At 43.4% G+C, this 20,159-nt stretch overlaps 1 protein-coding gene across 4 annotated transcripts in view; it reads left to right on the top strand.

Annotated features, from left to right (window-relative positions):
• The window catches only part of flna (filamin A, alpha (actin binding protein 280)), a 35,668-nt gene that overhangs the window by 14,340 nt on the left and 1,169 nt on the right, over positions 1 to 20,159 (top strand). The window contains exons 3-46 of one of the 4 annotated variants that reach the window (XM_017712728.2): positions 1,428 to 1,679; positions 1,822 to 1,919; positions 2,871 to 3,018; positions 3,151 to 3,347; positions 3,510 to 3,672; positions 3,849 to 4,049; positions 5,102 to 5,239; positions 5,320 to 5,446; positions 5,530 to 5,666; positions 5,781 to 5,977; positions 6,062 to 6,175; positions 6,249 to 6,392; positions 6,829 to 6,952; positions 7,043 to 7,203; positions 7,309 to 7,399; positions 7,500 to 7,669; positions 7,794 to 7,911; positions 8,020 to 8,282; positions 8,359 to 8,677; positions 8,855 to 9,028; positions 9,160 to 9,322; positions 9,422 to 9,582; positions 9,689 to 9,856; positions 9,981 to 10,104; positions 10,550 to 10,706; positions 10,820 to 11,009; positions 11,574 to 11,597; positions 12,481 to 12,728; positions 13,359 to 13,445; positions 14,247 to 14,346; positions 14,436 to 14,576; positions 15,168 to 15,296; positions 15,494 to 15,667; positions 16,001 to 16,162; positions 16,372 to 16,575; positions 16,723 to 16,875; positions 16,956 to 17,078; positions 17,166 to 17,432; positions 17,519 to 17,656; positions 17,777 to 17,892; positions 18,780 to 18,912; positions 19,224 to 19,400; positions 19,502 to 19,720; positions 19,860 to 20,063. In XM_017712728.2, coding sequence (XP_017568217.1) covers positions 1,428 to 1,679; positions 1,822 to 1,919; positions 2,871 to 3,018; positions 3,151 to 3,347; positions 3,510 to 3,672; positions 3,849 to 4,049; positions 5,102 to 5,239; positions 5,320 to 5,446; positions 5,530 to 5,666; positions 5,781 to 5,977; positions 6,062 to 6,175; positions 6,249 to 6,392; positions 6,829 to 6,952; positions 7,043 to 7,203; positions 7,309 to 7,399; positions 7,500 to 7,669; positions 7,794 to 7,911; positions 8,020 to 8,282; positions 8,359 to 8,677; positions 8,855 to 9,028; positions 9,160 to 9,322; positions 9,422 to 9,582; positions 9,689 to 9,856; positions 9,981 to 10,104; positions 10,550 to 10,706; positions 10,820 to 11,009; positions 11,574 to 11,597; positions 12,481 to 12,728; positions 13,359 to 13,445; positions 14,247 to 14,346; positions 14,436 to 14,576; positions 15,168 to 15,296; positions 15,494 to 15,667; positions 16,001 to 16,162; positions 16,372 to 16,575; positions 16,723 to 16,875; positions 16,956 to 17,078; positions 17,166 to 17,432; positions 17,519 to 17,656; positions 17,777 to 17,892; positions 18,780 to 18,912; positions 19,224 to 19,400; positions 19,502 to 19,720; positions 19,860 to 20,063 — 7,098 coding nt within the window. The remainder of the gene's footprint in view (positions 1 to 1,427; positions 1,680 to 1,821; positions 1,920 to 2,870; positions 3,019 to 3,150; positions 3,348 to 3,509; positions 3,673 to 3,848; positions 4,050 to 5,101; positions 5,240 to 5,319; positions 5,447 to 5,529; positions 5,667 to 5,780; positions 5,978 to 6,061; positions 6,176 to 6,248; positions 6,393 to 6,828; positions 6,953 to 7,042; positions 7,204 to 7,308; positions 7,400 to 7,499; positions 7,670 to 7,793; positions 7,912 to 8,019; positions 8,283 to 8,358; positions 8,678 to 8,854; positions 9,029 to 9,159; positions 9,323 to 9,421; positions 9,583 to 9,688; positions 9,857 to 9,980; positions 10,105 to 10,549; positions 10,707 to 10,819; positions 11,010 to 11,573; positions 11,598 to 12,480; positions 12,729 to 13,358; positions 13,446 to 14,246; positions 14,347 to 14,435; positions 14,577 to 15,167; positions 15,297 to 15,493; positions 15,668 to 16,000; positions 16,163 to 16,371; positions 16,576 to 16,722; positions 16,876 to 16,955; positions 17,079 to 17,165; positions 17,433 to 17,518; positions 17,657 to 17,776; positions 17,893 to 18,779; positions 18,913 to 19,223; positions 19,401 to 19,501; positions 19,721 to 19,859; positions 20,064 to 20,159) is intronic. The other 3 variants (XM_017712730.2, XM_017712729.2, XM_017712731.2) reach the window with 3 other exon arrangements.

Here is a 20,159-nt window from a genome sequence, read left to right as displayed (position 1 = left end):
TTCATTAATCACACATAACGCAACCTCAGTGATGGCTTTAAATATTGAGAAACTTTGCAGCTTAACCCTGAGCTTAAAATTAGTCCTGTAGGGAAATCATTTAAGCCATAAAACCCTGGTAAATCTACTTCACAAAAAAATGGGGAACCTTGTAGTACAGTCATGCTTCAGTTGAAGACATGCATGACTACTACGTGCTACTTATTTTTAAAAAGAAGCCTTGTGTCCAAGTCCAGTGAGGCCTCAAAGGAGTAGTTTCAGTACTAAAACTGTTGACAAGGTTCTGTCAGTGTCTATTTATTTACTTGCTTGCCCCTTTACAATGGTGTGAACATATGAACAACAAATAGTCCAAAATGATTTGCAGTAAAATCTTATTTGAAATTGTTTTGTATTTTGGGGATGGGGATTTGTTTTGCTATAGGACAGAGCTGTCATCCACTGGGCTTGAATTCCATAACGATGATTCATTGATCCTGCCCAAGTTTACTCCAGTTGGGAGTGGAGCAATAGTTTGGGGCTGTACTGAAAGGATTCCGTGGAGAATTAAAGTCTGTCCTCAGTGAAGCATGCTTTAGTTAGAACAGGAAGAGTTCTCCCCACCCCACCCTGAGAACATAACTGCGCTAACAGCCAGTAATCACCCTTGTTATCTACATCCATCTCAACATCAGCCCAGACCAGCATGCATCCTCTTACAGTTCTGTCTTTTGCATGTGTCCATGTGTCAGCAGTGGATCTGGGTGTCCTTAGCTTGTCTGTTACATCAGTATTTTGCAACTGAGGGAGCATGTTCTAAATGGCCAACTACACTAAGGGCCGGATGGGTGCGTCTTGTGAGGTACAGTGGAAGAGAAGTGTGAATGCTGATTATAACTGCTCACACTAGCTATCTTTGTTGGGTTTAGGTGTTGTGTACTTATTTCAAAACTGAGTGTAGGAGAAGCTTGCCGTGTTCTACCTCTGCTGGTCCATGGGCCACAGTAAAATGACAGATGTTTTGTCCTGGAACAGTACAAAGATGGGACTGTACCAGCAAACAGGAACTCATTTTGGTTGCTGAATTAAACCATGCTTCCTTAATTATAATTATTTTTCAAAAATGGGGCCTGACTCTCAAACTGCAGCTGATAACCAAAAATTCTAGTAATGATATCAGCCAGTAGTTTGCTTACTCTTTACACTGATTCAGTTGTTAATGTGGTTCTCTCTCAATATATAAAAGTGCTTTGGACTGGGTTACCTAGAATTTTTGCCATTTTAGCTCATGTTAACTGTTTTTCACCATTCTCGTCAAAGATATCATGTTATGGTTAGGTTTAGAATCATTTTACACATTTATTTTACCAACCCTCTCTTCATATACTCCATGCCTTCCATCTCTCTCTGCCAATCTAACTCTTACTCTTCCCTGTTGTCCCCTGCAGACAGTAAAGCCATAGTAGACGGGAACCTGAAGCTCATCCTGGGACTGATATGGACACTGATCCTGCACTATTCCATCTCCATGCCTATGTGGGATGAGGAGGAGGACACGGACGATGCCAAGCAGAAGACACCCAAGCAGAGGCTCCTGGGCTGGATCCAGAACAAGCTGCCCGAACTGCCAATCACCAACTTCAGCCGAGACTGGCAGTCGGGCAAAGCCCTGGGAGCATTGGTGGACAGTTGTGCTCCAGGTGAGGTGAACTTACTAGCTACCAGTAAAGCTAATTTGGGTGTTTGAAAACAGGTCCTACTGTTGTCTTCGTGTCTTGAATTTAAACTGCTATTCTGATTTGATGCAAGCCATATATGAAAAGATCTTTGGTAACCCTTCAGGTCTGTGTCCGGACTGGGACTCCTGGGATCAAACAAAGCCTGTGGACAATGCCCGCGAGGCCATGCAGCAGGCTGATGAGTGGCTGGGGGTTCCTCAGGTGATAATAGTTACAGTTAATCTCTCTAAGGTCTAGATTTTAACATGGCGCATAACTTATCAATTGCATAATTCACCCCTTTTGAATATTAAAATGCTTGCTCCAGAAATAACCGTTATTTTATCTATTGAATTTCATGTGACTCTTCAGTCGTTCATTCTTGTGGCCAATGTGGTTTTGTCATAACTTGGACGAGTAAAGAGAAATCAACCAATTCCTGCTGAGTACCAGGGAAAATTCGTTTCTCTTCACTTTCCCTTCAGTGACTGAGAATTCAGATCCTGAACAAGCTTAAATATCTTGTAGAGATTAAAACTTCACAATTTAAGTGTTTATTGTTTTTAAACTTCTTTGCTAATGCATTGTCAACTAACCTGAATAAAAAAAATGCCCACAAATAACTTGATCTAAAAACTCATGTACCTCCAGTGTGGAAAAGAAAGAAAAGCTAGTTATGAGCCATTAAATGGGTAAGTTGAGGGAAAGAACTAAAGCAATTACAAAAAAAATGACATGGAAAGATTTATTTTGAAAGTCAAATATAAGATGACAAGACCAGTAAAGACCTGCCTGATATGAGTGGCTGTTGATTTTGCATTTTGCTTTACAACTTGGTGTTTTTTTTTTTTTTTGGGTTTTTTTTTCTCTCTCTCTCTGGTTTTGCTTCTATACGAGTGAAACTGCCATGAGGTTTTGAAGTAGGCAAAGTTTCATGGCGATTGAATGTCAAGTTTTGTACGTTGCGTGCTGTCAGTTGCAAGTGTGGTTGGCAAAGTTTCCTGCTGTCGCATGTCAGTGCCCATCAGCTTGTGCCACAGACTGCCTTGTGGTCTTGTGAGCTGTCTGTCTCCTATGAGACTGTTGCTGTTATGACTAACACTTTTTTTTTTTTCCTTCCCCCTTTTGGTGTCAGGTGATGTGTATTAAATTGTAATTTTTCCACTATGCTAGGTTATCACTCCTGAGGAAATTGTTGATCCCAATGTGGACGAGCACTCTGTCATGACCTACCTGTCGCAGTTCCCTAAGGCCAAGCTAAAGCCTGGTGCCCCACTTCGCCCCAAACTCAACCCCAAAAAGGCGCGTGCCTATGGACCAGGTACATTCATAACTTATCAAGGCCTAGTGCTCTACCCTGCTTTTGGTCTGCTAATTTAGTTTAATCTGAGTTTAACTTCATGTGTATGTAGTACAGCATGGATGCTTCAGGATTACTTTTTTTTTTGTTCAGGTATTGAGCCAACTGGTAATGTGGTGATGAAAAAAGCTGTGTTCACCGTGGAAACAATTAGCGCAGGCCAGGGAGAGGTGTTGGTTTATGTGGAGGATCCCGCTGGTCACCGCGAGGAGGCTAAAGTCACTCCCAACAATGACAAGAATCGCACTTACTCTGTAGTCTATGTTCCTAAAGTCACTGGGCTACATAAGGTAAATGATGTGTGTGGTGTGTGTGTTTTTTTTTTTTTTTTTTTTTTTTTTTTTTTTTTTTTTTTTTTTTTTTTTTTTTATTGCAGACTTCACATTTACCTAAAGGTTTAAACTTTAAAACAAGCTTCACTGATGACCTCTGACTTTTTCCCTGCCCCTTAGGTGACCGTGCTGTTTGCAGGGCTGCACATCTCAAAGAGCCCATTTGAGGTGGATGTGGGGATGGCTCAGGGAGACTCCAGCAAGGTCACTGCCCAAGGTCCAGGTCTGGAGGCTGTAGGCAACATTGCCAACAAGACCACTTACTTTGATGTCTACACTGCTGGTAATTGCTCTCTGTACTGTATTTATCATTGACAATCTTCAAAAATAAGCAATAATCCAGAGATCCTTGAAACAGTTTAGGTCACTTGGTTCAGAAATTAGTTTGGGGATATGATCATTCCAAAAATGGAGAAGACTTAAGATGTTCTAAACCTGTTGCCCCTTTTCTTCTCTCAGGTGCAGGAGTTGGTGAAGTTGAGGTGGTAATTACGGACCCCAGTGGCAAGAAGGATACTGTAGAGTGCAGCATCGAAGATAAAGGAAACAGCAGCTACCGTTGCACCTACAAGCCCACCCAGGAAGGCCAGCATGTCATCTACATCACCTTTGCTGGAGGACAAATCTCCAAGAGCCCTTACACAGTCAACATAGGAGAGGGTGAGGAGCCAACAGTAAAATAGGATAGAGAGGATGGGGGATACAAAAGAGTGGTCATCCTTGAAGGATTTTATAAAGGTTTATCTGGGCTACAGCCATCTGTGACCAGGAGTTCAATAGAGCATAATTGGCCTCAATCGCTCTGGGTGGGTCGCATGGTCCCCCCTTCTGCCCTAATCAGCCAGTGTATGTCAGCTGACATTACAGAACTGGTGGTTGGCACTTTCCTCAAAGTGCATTCAGCTGTCCAATGATGTTGCATTAGTGGCAGTTTAAAAGAAGGAATTGGCTACGTCTGAATTGGGGTCTGAATTTGATTTTTTTTTTTTTTTTTTTTTTTTTTTTTTTTTTTTTTTTTTCTCTCTTCCCCTCACTGTAATCTTTCTCTGCTGACTTTTTTTCGCATATTCTGTCTTTCTGCATTGACTTTTTTTCTTTTCCTTTCTGGACTTTTTTTCTTCACCAATTTTCTTTTCTTCTGAAGGACAGTTGTCATCTGTTTGCTGATCTCTCCTCTCCTCTCTGTGGATCAGCCTCTTGGCCTCTGATGTGATTTTTCCTGTCTCTTTGGATTGTTGGGTACTTCGCTCACTTTGCATGCTTCCTTTTAGCATGTTTTCTTGTAAATAGTGGTTCTGCTTCACTTACAATTGACATGCCATTCTAGATAGAAGAGGCCTAAAATGCATGTTATGCTTTTGTAGTGTAACACATTTACACCAATATTTTGTATTATTTATTTAACTGGATGCCAAGAGCATGCAATGACTTGGTGATTCATTTTTAAGGGTGTTAATAATAGCATTTTATCAGACACTAAGACAAGATCCTATTTCCTGCTATACTTCGTTGTTCTTGCCTTGTTCCTTTCCTCTTTTGCCTATATGTGGACAGGCATGTAAAAATATCTAATTTTGCCACTCCATGCCTTCTATCTTCACTGCCTGGCTTTTCCTGTCTGTCTCTGAAAACCTCACCATTCAGAGAATTAACTGTGTGGATCACGGTCTGCAATACATGTAGTAATTTAATATCTCCATTTCATTTTCCAGCCTGTAACCCCAGCCTGTGCCGAGCCAAGGGCCGTGGTCTGCAGCCCAAAGGCCTGCGGATCAAGGAGACTGCAGAGTTTAAGGTCTACACCAAAGGAGCTGGCACTGGAGACCTCAAGGTCACAATCAAAGGGCCTAGTGAGTGAAGCTCCAGACTAGCAATTGGACATGATCATATATTTTGATCATATTACCAATATGATTGTGTGATTTAACAGAGGGTCTAGAGGAGCCTTGTAAGAAGAAGGATCTGGGAGATGGAGTCTATAGTTTTGAGTACTACCCCACTACACCTGGAACCTATATCATTACAATCACCTGGGGTGGCCAGCATATTCCTCGCAGGTTAGAACGATGGCTCTGCTGTTGGCCTCTACTGTCTTGTGTCCTATGTCCACTCATTTATATTCTTATTTCTTTGCTCTCAGTCCTTTTGAGGTGAAGGTGGGCAGTGAGGCAGGGCCACAGCAGGTGCGGGCATGGGGCCCAGGGTTGGAGAGTGGCGTTGTGGGCAAATCGGCTGATTTTGTGGTGGAGGCAGTTGGAGATGATGTTGGTACTTTGGGTGAGTTTCTTCTGCAGTCTGTTTCAAATTCTCAATGCAATACACAGTTTATGTTGTTAAGACATTTTGTGTGGTCATCCAATCCAGTTCTTTCACAACTCGTTTCCTGTACAGGCTTCTCTGTGGAGGGCCCATCCCCTGCTAAGATTGAGTGTGACGATAAGGGCGATGGTTCCTGTGATGTTCGTTACTGGCCCACAGAGCCAGGCGAGTATGCAGTGCATGTGCTCTGTAAGAATGAGGACATCCAGCACAGTCCCTTCATGGCTGAGATCAAACCAGCACCAGACAGAGACTTTTATCCTGACAAGGTATGTGCATTCTCAAGCTGTTTGTAATGAGACCTCAGAAAGGTGCTGCCAAAAAGCTGACTGTTTTATTCCAATATATTACAGGTGAAAGCCTATGGCCCTGGTCTTCAGAGCAGTGGTCTGTCTGTAGGGAAACCAGCTGAATTCACAGTGGATGCCAAACTGGGTGGCAAAGCTCCTCTAAAGATTCAGGCTCAGGTATGCTTTCTCAACCATTGTAAAAACTTAAATTGGGCTTAAAAACAGTGGGATAATAAATCTCTTGTCTTAGGACCGAGATGGAAACCCAGTTGATGTGCAGGTGAAGGATAATGGCAATGGGACATATACCTGCAGCTACACACCCCGCAAACCCGTCAAACACACGGTCATGGTGTCCTGGGGTGGAGTCAATATCCCAGACAGCCCCTTCAGGGTGAGAGCCACAAAAATCCACAGTAGCATGTGGGATGGGCAATATGGCAGAAATATAATCACAATACATGTTTTGTCAATGCACAATATGTATTTCAGTTTAGTTTTTCTGAGGATCAATGAGCTGGAACAGACCAAACTTGCCAGTAGTGGCACATTTAAGAAAATACTTGTGAAATGCTAATTGTGCTCATACTGCATTGCACTAAATCCAATTATCAAAGCCTGATATGCATGCTCTCCAATGAAGCTTGCAGTTTTGTTTAGTGTTCAAGTACTGATGTGACCTGCTCAGAAATTAGTATTGTGGCATCGTTTAACATTGATAAAATAGTTATTACACTCCCATAGAGAATGTGAAAATTTTGGTGTTTTTCCTCCTTGCAGTTTTGAAGCATCTATTTAATGTGTGGACTATTACTTTATTTAACCTGTAGATGAATATTGGAGCAGGATGCCATCCTAATAAGGTGAAAGTATCTGGACCTGGTGTTGCCAAGACAGGCCTGAAGGCCTATGAGCCAACGTACTTCACAGTGGACTGTTCTGAAGCTGGCCAGGGTATGACCATATAGAGACCTGCTCAACAGCTTTGGCTTATCAAGTAATCTCTCTCTCCTTAACGGCTATACTTCCTTACTGTCTCTGTAGGTGACATCAGCATTGGGATTAAGTGTGCTCCAGGGGTGGTAGGACCAGCAGAGGCAGACATAGACTTTGACATCATCAGAAATGATAATGATACTTTCACAGTTAAATACACTCCTCCAGGAGCTGGCAGCTACACTATCATGGTTCTGTTTGCTGATCAGGTAGCGCATGCTTTTTCTGCATCTGATGGAGTATATACATGTTGGTGTACCTTAACATTGACCCTACGCATACATGTTTGTATATATTGACTGTTTTCTTCCTAGGCTATTCCCATGACACCCATCAGAATTAAAGTGGATCCCTCTCATGATGCAAGTAAAGTCAAAGCAGAGGGCCCTGGTCTCAGCCGCACTGGTGAGAAAATGGACAAAAAAAGCCTATTAGCCTGTGTTATGCTGTGACCTGCCATCGATGGGCGGAGATAGTAATTGTGCTCCCTACACCTGTTTTCTAGGTGTGGAACTGAACAAGCCCACTCATTTCACTGTGAACACTAAAGGAGCAGGCAAAGCTAAGCTGGATGCTCAGTTCACTGGACCCAACAAGGGAGAGGTCGTCCGGGACTTTGACATCATTAACAACCATGACAACACACACACCGTCAAATACACCCCAGTGCAACAGGTGAGGACAGATTCACTCTCCTGCTAGATCAGCAGATCTGAATATCTGTCCAGTTTCCATGCTTGACCCGATCAAAAAAAGATACAACTTTGGCATTAGCATGCGTCAATCTTCCTCTGTTTAGGGAAATATGGGTGTAAATGTGACCTATGGCGGTGACCCCATTCCCAAGACTCCCTTTGCTGTGGCCGTGGCTCCTTCCCTGGATCTGGGCAAGATTAAGGTTGCAGGCCTTGGAGACAGTATGTGGTCACGTTCCTGTTCCATTTCTATTTCACATAACTTTTCAGTTAATGCTTTTACTTTCAAGCTCTTTAGGGTTTCTCTTAAGCCTGTTCTCCCTTCTTCAGAGATGACTGTTGGAAAAGACCAGGATATTACAGTGAAGACAAAGGGAGCAGGTGGTCAAGGTAAAGTTGGCGCAAAGGTTACTGGACCTGCTGGTAAAGCAGTGCCCTGTAAGGTGGAGCCAGGTCTGAGCCCAGAGACCAGCCAGGTCCGCTTTATCCCCAGAGACAAGGGGCCATATGAGGTGGAGCTTACTTATGATGGTGCCCCCATCCCAGGAAGTCCCTTCCCTGTGGAGGCTGTGGCTCACACTGACCCATCTAAGGTAAGCAACAGTTACAGTAGGAATTAAGGCAGTAATAATTTGTTGGTGCAAATAATTTATCTCCAAATGTCTTCAGGTCCGCTGCTCAGGCCCAGGTTTGGAGCGAGCCAAAGTTGGAGAGACAGGCCAGTTTGTGGTCGACTGCACCAATGCTGGACCAGCTGAGCTGACCATTGAAATCATCTCTGATAATGGTACTGAGGCAGAGGTCCATATCCAGGATAATGGAGATGGAACTTACACAATCACCTACATCCCTCTGTACCCTGGAGCCTACACCCTGACCATTCGCTACGGTGGCCAAGATGTGCCAAACTTCCCTGCAAGACTCAATGTTGAGCCAGCTGTAGAAACCAGTGGTGTGAAGGTGTTTGGACCTGGAGTTGAAGGCAAAGGTAGTACATTGGACCTGAATATAATTAAGAAGTCTCCCTTTCTCTACCACCTGTTTAGGATTATGCTGTGTATATATGTATTTTATTTTATTTATTGTCAATTATGAATCTGTATTGCTCCAGTTATGACTCATTTGTGAGCCATGTTTTCTGTTTTCTTGGAATTGTTTTCCAAAGGGGTTTTCAGAGAGGCTACCACAGACTTCACTGTTGATGCCCGAGCCCTTACGAAAACTGGAGGCAAGCACATCAAAACCTGCATCAACAACCCATCTGGCAACCAAACTGAAGCCCTCATCAGGGACCTGGGAGATGGTACCTATAAAGTGGAGTACACTCCCTATGAAGAAGGTGAGCCTTTGGTCTTGTATACAATCTTGCATTCATGATAAAGTAGTTTAGAGCTGCTGCACATGAGTATCTTGTGGTTTGGGAAGATTAATGTTGTCCTGAGGCACAGTATTTTGGTATTATATGGACAGGTCCTCACAGTGTGGAGGTTTCCTATGACAATGCCCCAGTGCCCAACAGTCCATTCCGTGTGCCTGTGACCGAAGGTTGTGACCCAGCACGTGTGCGGGTGCATGGTCCAGGTTTGCAGGCTGGCATCACCAACAAACCCAACAAATTCACTGTTGAAACCCGGTTAGTAGTAGTATAACGAGTGGTTTTAATAACCAGAGAGTTCAAACTCTTCCTGTCTGATCTTTGCCTCCTCTTTCTGTTTCTTCTTTTTTTTTTTAGTGGGGCTGGTACAGGAGGATTGGGCCTGGCCATGGAGGGACCTTCTGAGGCAAAGATGTCCTGCACTGATAACAAAGATGGCAGCTGCTCTGTTGAGTACATACCATATGAGCCAGGGACTTACAACCTCAACGTCACCTATGGAGGCCAACCAGTCACTGGTTGGTGTTTTGGCTTTCTTCACCCCTAATTTTATGTGCTTTTGTCACTACATTTTCCTTTTAGCAGGGAGTGACACTTCCTCTCTTGCTTTATCTGCTCTTGCAGGAAGCCCCTTCTCTGTGCCTGTCCACGATACTGTTGATCCCACAAAGGTGAAGTGTCAGGGTCAGGGTATTGGGACCAATGTGCGGGCCAATATCCCACAAGTGTTCAGCGTGGATGCCAGTAAAGCAGGCATGGCTCCTCTGCAGGTCAGAGTGCAAGGACCCAAAGGTAAGAGAGCCTGGGTGCTGTCTTTCTGTTGCATACAAATTCAGTTAAGTTTTCAAATTTGTTTCAGTGTAACTGATTTGAAGCCATTATTTCCCTCCTCCACCCTCTGACATCTGTTGTGCAGGTGTTGTGGAGCAGGCTGATGTGGTCGATAATGGAGATCAGACTCACACTGTGAGCTATGTGCCCACCAGAGAGGGACCATATACTATTAATGTACTGTATGCTGATGAAGAAATACCACGCAGGTACATGGCCATTCCAGTAATTCCTAATACCATGCACTAAAAACTTGCAAGTACGTTTCCTCTCAGAAGGAAAGTGTCCCATTCACAGGCACTAATGGAAATGGTTCTGTCAATAGAATGTGAGGCTATCAAGGTAACATGATGCATCTTAAGGAGTATGGAAGGTAGCGCTAACTGCTCTATACTAATTAAGGCACGGACAGCAGTTCACGGCTGTGGTAGCCGTCTGCTGGCATTACCAGTACAGCACCCCTTAGCAAGTTAATGACTGATTCAATTACTTTGACCTGCAACCCATGGCTGTTCCCAATGCTAAGCTTGAGTGTAAATGGTCCTACTTAGAATGCATAATGACTGAAAATTATCTACTTCACTGCTATCTTTCTCCCTCCCTTTTGATCTCCGTTGCTCTTTCCTTCTCTCACATACTCTGCCTCTCTTTCAGTCCTTATAAGGTGAAAGTTCTGCCCACACACGATGCCAGTAAGGTCCGTGCCAGTGGCCCTGGACTCAATACTACTGGTGTGCCTGCCAGTCTGCCAGTGGAGTTTACCATTGATGCCAAAGATGCAGGAGAAGGACTTCTGGCTGTCCAGATCACTGTATGTACTTTACCCCAGAAATAAACATTTAGTTATGCTACTTAGACATGGATAGTTTTGAATATAGAGCCAATAGCAGTGCCAAATTTCTGTTCTGTTCTTGATCATTTTAGGATCCAGATGGGAAGCCCAAAAAGGCAAACATTCGTGATAACCAGGATGGCACATACTTGGTGTCTTATGTGCCTGATATGACTGGGCGCTACACCATTCTAATCAAGTATGGTGGAGATGAAATCCCATACTCTCCATACCGCATCAGAGCTCTGCCAACAGGAGATGCCAGCAAATGCACAGTCACAGGTAGGCCTCTCTTAATAACATTACACCCAGATCTGCGTGGACCTTTAGAGTAAATGGAGTAAGTCTCTGGACAGTTTGGTAGTGTTGTAATATGTGTTTTGTCAATAACTTATTGCAGTTTTGGAAATAACCTCTTTTCTAAAAATGAGATTTATGCACAGAAGTCTGTATATGAACTGTTTTGGGCAAAAAGTTGCGAATGGCCTTCATAAAGTGACCTGTCATCCATCATGCATAAAAATGTAATCACTGGATTAATTGTAAGAGAAGCAGTGGAAACTGTATTTAATTTGACCAGTGGTCCAGATTGTCTTAATTTAGAAATCATGCTGGGCATTTGTAGGCCCATTAGAAATGAGCCATTTCATGTTTGTGTGGCTCTCAACCCTGTCACCTACTCGGACACATCACCTGTTGTGCAGAGCTGCTCACACTCTCAGCACACTCTGTTCTCCACTTGTTATAAATGTTTCTCTTTTATTCTTTTTGAGCACACTTTTTATTGTATTTTGTCCTGATTTTTACTTCTCACTTTTTCGCTCTCTGCTTCTCACGGTTTCTCAGTCTCAATTGGAGGTCACGGTTTGGGTAAGCGCTTTGAAAAATGTCTCTGCTCCAGACTCGGTTCTTTTTGCATGCAGAATGGCACCATCCTGCTTTCAATAGCAACTATCAGCTTTACTATTTTATGTATTTAATAACTTGGTGCTAGACTTCCTTTTCAAGCGGTCATTTAACACTAGAAAAAGAATACAGTATAGAGGTTTTCTATGGACTGTTTTGGGGTCGGGTAGTCAGCCCATTTCTCTCTCCCCCTCCTCTCTCCTTGGTGTAGTAGACAGCATGTCCTATCAGTGATGTTAGACTAATCACTAACTTCAGTCTGGCTTTTATATGCCTGTATGGTGGAATGCAGCATTGGGGTTACTAAAAATAAATGAGCCCTTTTTCCTCTGACAACGTCGTCTGTATTAACGATAGTATTATTAACAGGACGTAGTATTGTTCAAAGAGGTAGCGTTCAGACAACTGAGGTAACAGACAAACTGGCAAGCGGATGTTTTAATATTTAAAAACCTATCAGTCCAGTGGGCTGCACAGTTTTGTTAATCTGAATTCCTACCGTTAATCAGAAAAGGCTCTTTTGGTGCATTCTAATGAAGCACTTTGTGTTCAGATTCTTTTGTGTTCAGTGTATGGCTGTTTCAGATGTTATTCTTCAGTGCTCACAATTCAGTAAGAGCAGTTCTTTAACTCAAATAAGGATCACTCAAATAATTCACCATCAAAATTGTGCGGCCTTTCAGCTCTAACTTCTTTCTCTGTCTGTTGCCACAGTGTCACAGGGTGATGAGGCAGCATGCATGGTTGAATGAATGAATATTCCTGTAGGGAGGTAGATTCTAAAGCTCAAATGAACAAACTGGCCACCTGTAGAGACTGAAGGTGATCTTTTTCTGGTGTTCACCAGGTGCTGGAGTTGGTCCCACTATCCAGATTGGGGAACAGACTGTCATCACCGTGGACGCAAAGGCTGCTGGGAAGGGGAAGGTGACCTGCACAGTGTGCACTCCAGATGGCACAGAGGTGGATGTTGACGTGGTTGAGAATGAAGATGGAACATTTGACATCTTCTACACAGCACCCCAGCCTGGGAAATACGTCATCTGTGTGCGCTTTGGAGGAGAGCACATTCCCAACAGCCCCTTCCAGGTCATGGTACGTAGGAGCCAAAGGGGTCTTCATCTTCACATACACTGACCAGTTCATTAACCTGATGAGTAGTAGTGATACAGGCGTGTCTACTCTATTTAAAAACTGTATCACTTGAATAATATATATTTTAATCATTTTTTTTGAAGCAGAAGGAGGAATCCAAAGTTTTCTACTGCTCTGCAGTGTCAGCTGCTCCCAGTGAGATTAAAGGAGTTTGCTGGCTAGCAAAAATAATGGTGATGTTTTATTCATCACTTGTAGCTTAAATTAAAATTAATAAATATATGCAATTGTAACAAAAAGTCTGATTTTATTATAAAAACAAAAGTTGCAGCTCAGTCATTAGACATACTTGAGGGCATATTTCAATGTAGAAATTAAAATACTCATTTGCAGTCTTTCAAGCCTTTCAGTAGATAAACACTTTTATTCAGACATCCCTAATAACCGAACCAGCAAAAGCTTCATAGGGCATTAGATTCCAATAGGCTAAGGTCTATTCTTTTGCTGACAGAATTCCAAGCCAGGAGCGGACTTCATTCCCAGACAGCCATCCAAAGGACTGATCTATACCAATGTGAATGTTTTGAGTATTGGGAGTATTTCACGCTTGATTCTGTCATCCTATCTCAGGCTTTGGAAGGTGCCTCCCCTGAACAACTTATGCAGCAGACCCAGGTCCCGCAGTACGCCTACGCGCCCAACATGGGCCAGCCATGGGTACTGACACTCCCTGCTTTCTCCCTCTCATCATGTCTGCCCTTGTTTGTCCATCATTGACATTGTCTCTTGTCTCCATTCTCCAGCTGCTGTTCTTTCCCTGCAGGTGTAGGGTCTTATTCAGCTCACTCTCAATTTTATGCCATTCAGATAATGGCAGCCATTTTGAAGGCAATAAATGTGGAAGTCTGCATTTAACAAAATGGCTGGGACCATGTCAGAAGTTTATCATATATTGTGTGCTTCTGTTTTTTTTGACCATCTTGTGGTTTTGTTCAGATAATTGTTGGTTCCTTTCCTGTGGTATGTCCCTGTGAGTCACTGTCTTGTCTGCTTGGCTTTCACTCTACTATTGTCCAGACTACCGAATCACGAAATGGGCTTTCATTCTCTCGTCATGACGTCATTTCTCTCTCACAGTGTCAGTGTTGGTGGCTGCGTCATCGTCATAATCATTACCATCATCTCTTCCTTTTTTGGGGGGATGGGAATTTTCTTGTTTTGATTGTCATTTGTGGTTTAGTGTTTTCACTTCTGCTACTTATGTTTTACAAATTGATAATTGAACACTTTACGCCATTATTGATAAGCTGAGACCCCCCCCCCCCTTCCAGTCTTAATTCCCCCTTGTCTCAATGTTTTGATTTTTATTCATTGTTGTAAACATCAGACTTGAGTAATATTTCAATCCAGATATAATTATCTAAGATCAAGGTGGCTTAAGACCATGCTGATTATGGCTAAATCTGTTCACTACCCCTGCTTATTGTCGGAGTATTGTCCTTTCTTTCTATTTCTCAGGCAACAGACAGACCACTGGGCATGAATGGACTGGATGTGGCTGGATTGAGACCCTTCGACTTGGTCATTCCGTTCACCATCCAGAAGGGAGAAATAACAGGCAAGTTCTAATATTTGGTTTTGAACTCTTGTTTGAAGAGACATTGGGATGCTTTTTTTTTTTTAAATGAAATACCAAATCTTTCTCAGGTGAAGTGAGGATGCCATCTGGCAAAGTGGCCAAGCCAGACATTACAGATAATAAAGATGGCACAGTCACAGTGAAATACGCTCCTACTGAGGCTGGACTGCACGAGATGGACATCAAATATGATGGGATACATATTCCAGGTAAGACTGTTTATCTAAACATTAGGGGGCTCTCCAAATAAATGTAATGTGCCTGTCCTTCCTTTTGAGGAATTAAGGACATCAAACTACCTGTTGAAAACCTTGTATACTATACATACAATGTAGTGAAGCGGTGGTATCTAGCTTGTTCACCTTGTATAGAATATAAACTGTACATTAAGAAAGATGAACTTTATAATGCTTTGGGATTAAAAAAAAAAACCAAGTGGCTCCAGGGAAAATTATGGTTATGCACTCTTTTTGCAGACAAAATCAAATTAGAGGAGTGTGTGTGTGTGTGTGTGTGTGTGTGTGTGGGTTTTTTTTTTTTTTGGCTAAGTACTTGTCACTAGTATTATTCTAGTGTTGTAAATACCAATACTATTCAATGCAGAATGCTTGCTGCACTAAATTAGCCATACATTTTATTCAGTGATTGGTGGTGGCACAAGCCACAAAGAAAAGAGCACAGATTTTGTAATTGGAGCTTTTGGAAAGCAACATATTGCTGAGAGGTTGATGCAAAATAGAAAGCATTTTAAACCCGGACAGTAAGAAGGCAGAATCTCAACTGTTTCTCTTCACTGACAGGAAGCCCACTGCAGTTCTATGTGGATTACGTCAACAGTGGCCATGTGACAGCCTATGGTCCTGGTCTGATTCATGGCATGGTCAATAAGCCAGCAGTGTTCACAGTCAACACCAAGGATGCAGGAGAAGGTACAGAAGCATTCTGTTCTGTTTTTTTATACATGTTGCCTATTGAAATGACCAGAGTTCAGAATTTCACATGTTCTGCTTTACAAAGGTTCTGTCTCATGTACTGGTACTCATTATTGAAACAGTTTGGTGGAATGCTGCAGAAGTGGGGAAAGGTGCTGAAGTGCAAATTTATTTTTATTTCTTTTCTTTTTCAGGTGGTCTTTCTTTGGCCATCGAGGGGCCCTCAAAGGCAGACATCAGCTGCACTGATAACCAAGATGGCACCTGCACTGTGTCTTACCTCCCTGTCCTGCCTGGAGACTACAACATCCTTGTCAAGTACAATGACAAGCACATCCCCGGCAGTCCTTTTGTGTCAAAGATCACAGGTCAGAGAGTAGATGGGAAATTTTGCCCCCAATTTTAATTGTACGGGAGAGGTAATCAGTTTTTGGTCCTAGAGGGCTGGTGTCTATTCAGTTTGGTGATCTCTCAGCTCATAAGCTAAGTAAACATAGTTATTAACAGGTGAGGTGAGTCAAGTGTGTGAGCAGGTAAATCAACAAACTATGCTGAACACTTGACCTACAGGACTGGAACTGATGACCGTTACCATATGGTGATCTGGCAAGATCCAACAGAGACTCTGACTAGATTCTGTCTTGAATACTGGAGTATACACTCAGCTGTCCATAACTTGATGTCTTTATCTTTGTCTACAGGAGATGACTCCATGCGCATGTCCCATCTGAAGGTGGGCTCTGCTGCTGATATCCCATTAGACATTGGTGAGCTGGACCTGAGCCAGCTGACTGCCTCACTGACAACACCCTCTGGCCGGGAGGAGCCGTGCCTGCTCAAGATGCTCCGTAATGGGCATGTGGGTAAGTGTTACAGTGGGGAAAACTCAGTTCCTCAGCTGGTTGTGAGTGTAGTATTACCAAATATTTCCCACTGACATTTTTCCCCTACACATGATCGGACATACTTGATTCATGTCATGCAGCAAAAATTCCTTACTGAGACTAGGTTGTGGGCAGACTGTAGTAAATCTATGCATTCATTTCCTTTCGCCATGGTCACTTCTCTCTAGGTGTTTCCTTTGTGCCTAAAGAGATTGGTGAGCACCTTGTAAATATAAAGAAAAATGGACGGCATATTCCCAGTAGCCCCATTTCTGTCATGATCAACCAGTCGGAGATTGCCGATGCCAGCCGTGTGCGCGTGTCTGGCCAGGGCCTGAGTGAGGCTCGCACGTTTGAGCCAGCGGAGTTAATCATTGATACCAGAGATGCAGGTGAGTGGATTCTGCCTTTATGGAACGCTTGTCAATTGGAGTGATATTAATCCAATAATGTGTTGCAAAAGTTGCTGGCACTTCAGTGCAGCATTTGAATCATTTTGAGTCAGTTACTGATGCGTGTGGTTATTCTGTTTTCCAAAGGCTATGGAGGTCTTAGCTTATCCATTGAGGGGCCCAGTAAGGTGGATATAAACACTGAGGATCAAGAAGATGGAACCTGCAAAGTCACTTACTGCCCCACTGAACCAGGAAACTACATTATTAACATCAAGTTTGCTGACCAGCATGTTCCAGGTATGGGTTTATGAGAGACTGTGGATTGTTAATACTGTGACTGGTCAGTTTTCCTTTAAGTGTTTCTCTTTCTGCCACAGGCAGCGCTTTCACTGTGAAAGTGACTGGAGAGGGTAGGATGAAAGAGAGCATTACTCGCAAAAAAAGAGCTGCATCTGTTGCCAATGTTGGCAGCCAGTGTGACTTGAGCTTGAAGATACCTGGTAGGTGCCACAAAAGGATAATTTGCCTCGTTTTATAAGTTATATCAATTGCTGAATGAGCCTGACACTTTAATTTCTGTCCTATAGAAATCAGCATCGCTGACATGACTGCCCAGGTGACCAGCCCTTCCGGGAAGGTGCACAAGGCTGAGATCATGGAGGGTGAAAACAATACCTACTGCATTCGTTTTGTGCCAACTGAGATGGGTGTTCACACAGTCAGTGTGAAGTACCAAGGCCATCATGTCCCTGGATCCCCGTTTCAATTCACTGTGGGGCCACTAGGAGAAGGAGGGGCCCACAAAGTCCGTGCAGGAGGTCCAGGCCTGGAGAGAGCAGAGGCAGGAGTACCGGGTATGTGAGGGGGGGGAAAATTCTATGAATGCTTGGGGGACAGGAAGTAGACTGTTGACTAAAAATTTTGCACCATCTTTCCCCAGCCGAGTTTAGTATATGGACACGCGAGGCTGGTGCTGGGGGTCTGTCCATTGCTGTGGAGGGTCCCAGCAAAGCAGAGATTGCCTTTGAAGACCGTAAAGATGGATCCAGTGGGGTCTCTTACATTGTCCAGGAGCCTGGTGAGAGAGATGCTAGGATTTGCTTACTCGGTTTAGTTTAAATCATGCATGCATGTGTTTTCTGATCTTATGTTTAGATAGTAGGCTCTGTACCTCACTGTTTATGGATTGGCTTTGCAGGAGATTATGAGGTGTCCATCAAGTTCAACGACGAGCATATCCCTGACAGTCCCTTCATTGTGCCTGTCGCCTCTCCTTCGGATGATGCCCGCCGACTTACTGTTGCCAGTCTTCAGGTGAGGCTTCGAGGAAGACAGACATTTGTCCGCCCAAAGCGAGTCCCAGGCTGCCCTCAACACAGCAGCAGAAAGCCTTTTTCGTAATACTTCAGGCGAATCCATTGTGAGAAGGAAGATGGTTCAACATTATAGTTTGTCCTATTAACAGATGCTTAGGGAAGACCAGAGATGCCCAAATGGAAATTTATCCTGCAGAGTTTAGCTGTTAATCTAACATACCTAATACAAGTCATTGAGGTCTTCAGGAGCATCTGAATATCAGAGCAAGGTGTGTTGGAACTAAACCCTCCTAGCATCACCCCTAGGGTAGATATGTTTGTGCTTCTGTCATGTAAGCAAGAGATGTGAAAGCCAGAAAGACAGAAATTTCACTTACAAGATCTCGCCCTTCGTTGAGACAGTCACACAATTACATTTAATCATCGAACTGGAAACTGTCTATTTTCTCTGATGCCAATATTCATGTTATGGTAGTCAGTGCCATGGTGCTGTTCTGCTGCTGTGCTGATGGGCTGTGCCGGGGTTTGTGGGATACTGAAGGACTGTTTGTATTTCTCGTGCCTTGTCCTAAAGGCTCCCAACAGCCTTACTTCCTCCCTACATGCCTACAGGGATGGCTAAAGGGTTAAAGAGAGCAAAACAGGCTCCTTCTCTCAGGATTTCCAACCTCACATCTTTCAGCTCTTGTTCTTTCCCATTGTTCTTTATGTTAACTTTATTGGGACTGGGGTTGTTCTTTAGTTAAGCCTCTCTCTTTAACTCTTTTAGCCTGAAGGTAAGAGGTGTTAGTCAAATGGATCTGGAGATGTTAGAAAACCTGTAAGCACCAGGTTGTCTGAGTGTTTGATAGTGAATTGACTTGTAGAAGTGTTATGTGAACACAGGAGTCCGGATTAAAGGTGAACCAGCCTGCTTCTTTTGCTGTAAGCCTGAATGGGGCAAAGGGCGTCATTGACGCTAAAGTTCATAGCCCATCTGGAGCTCTGGAGGAGTGCTGCGTCACAGAGATTGATGAAGGTAACCATGATTACTGGTTTATTTGAGTGGGTTGTAACAACTTGTTTGTACTGAAGCTGTACTCTTAGATTTGTAATGTGCAGTGAATTTCAGACTTTATTGACAGGCCAGTGTGTTTTAAAGGCTATGCAAACTTGAGCTAGTTACAGCATTTATTGTTTCATAATTCAATGTTACTTTGCATTGGATTTAAACAGAGCCTGATTCTACAATAATAGCTTCAGTGCTTTTGTGAAAATGTGAATACTGGCCCACTAAATGCACCCGGAGTCCTCTCGTTCCTGTGCTTTATGCTTCATTTTTGCTCACAGATAAGTATGCGGTGAGGTTCATTCCCAGGGAGAATGGCCTGTACCTGATTGATGTGAAATTTAATGGCTCCCACATCCCTGGAAGCCCTTTCAAGATTCGGGTGGGAGAGGCAGGTCAGGCCGGAGATCCAGGCATGGTGTCTGCTTATGGGGCTGGTCTGGAGGGTGGAACCACTGGTATGTAGACTGGCCTGAAAATTCATTTTTGACATTTGTATGGAAAAAGGAATCCGTTAAATGTCAGTGTGGTCTGATCCCTCTGCCTCCTTCTGTGCCAGGATCTCCATGTGAATTCATTGTGAACACAAGCTCAGCTGGTCCTGGAGCACTGGCAGTAACTATTGATGGGCCTTCTAAAGTGAAGATGGACTGTCAGGAGTGCCCAGAAGGGTACAAGGTCACCTACACACCTATGGCACCTGGAAACTACCTAATCTCTATTAAATATGGTGGACCCTACCACATTGTTGGCAGCCCCTTTAAAGCTAAAATTACTGGTGAGATTTTTTTTTAATCCATTAAATTCTTTTCTAGTATTCTTTTTTTTTTTTTTTTTTTTTTTTATTTGAGAATTTGACATTGTAGGATGTAGAATCTTAAATTGAACTGCAGTTCAATCACTGTCTTCTTTTTCAGGCTCTCGTTTAGTCAGTAGCCACAGCATGCATGAGACCTCATCAGTGCTGGTTGACCCTGTGACCCGCAGTGTGACCTCCACTCAGCAGGCGGCGCCAGGCTGGGCTAGCTCTGATGCTAGCCGTGTGGTGGCCAAAGGCCTGGGGCTCACGAAGGGCTTCATTGGGCAGAAAAATAGCTTCAGTGTAGACTGTAGCAAAGCAGGTACTCTTTATTTTGACTGACTGCTTCCCCCTACAGTATAAAGTTGCTTTTTTAAACTTATTTAAACAGCAACTTTTTCTCCAGCTCTTGGTGAGA

Source organism: Pygocentrus nattereri, chromosome 9 (assembly GCF_015220715.1).
Source record: "Pygocentrus nattereri isolate fPygNat1 chromosome 9, fPygNat1.pri, whole genome shotgun sequence".
Taxonomy (NCBI): domain Eukaryota; kingdom Metazoa; phylum Chordata; class Actinopteri; order Characiformes; family Serrasalmidae; genus Pygocentrus; species Pygocentrus nattereri.
This window is presented reverse-complemented; position numbering and strand designations above follow the sequence as displayed.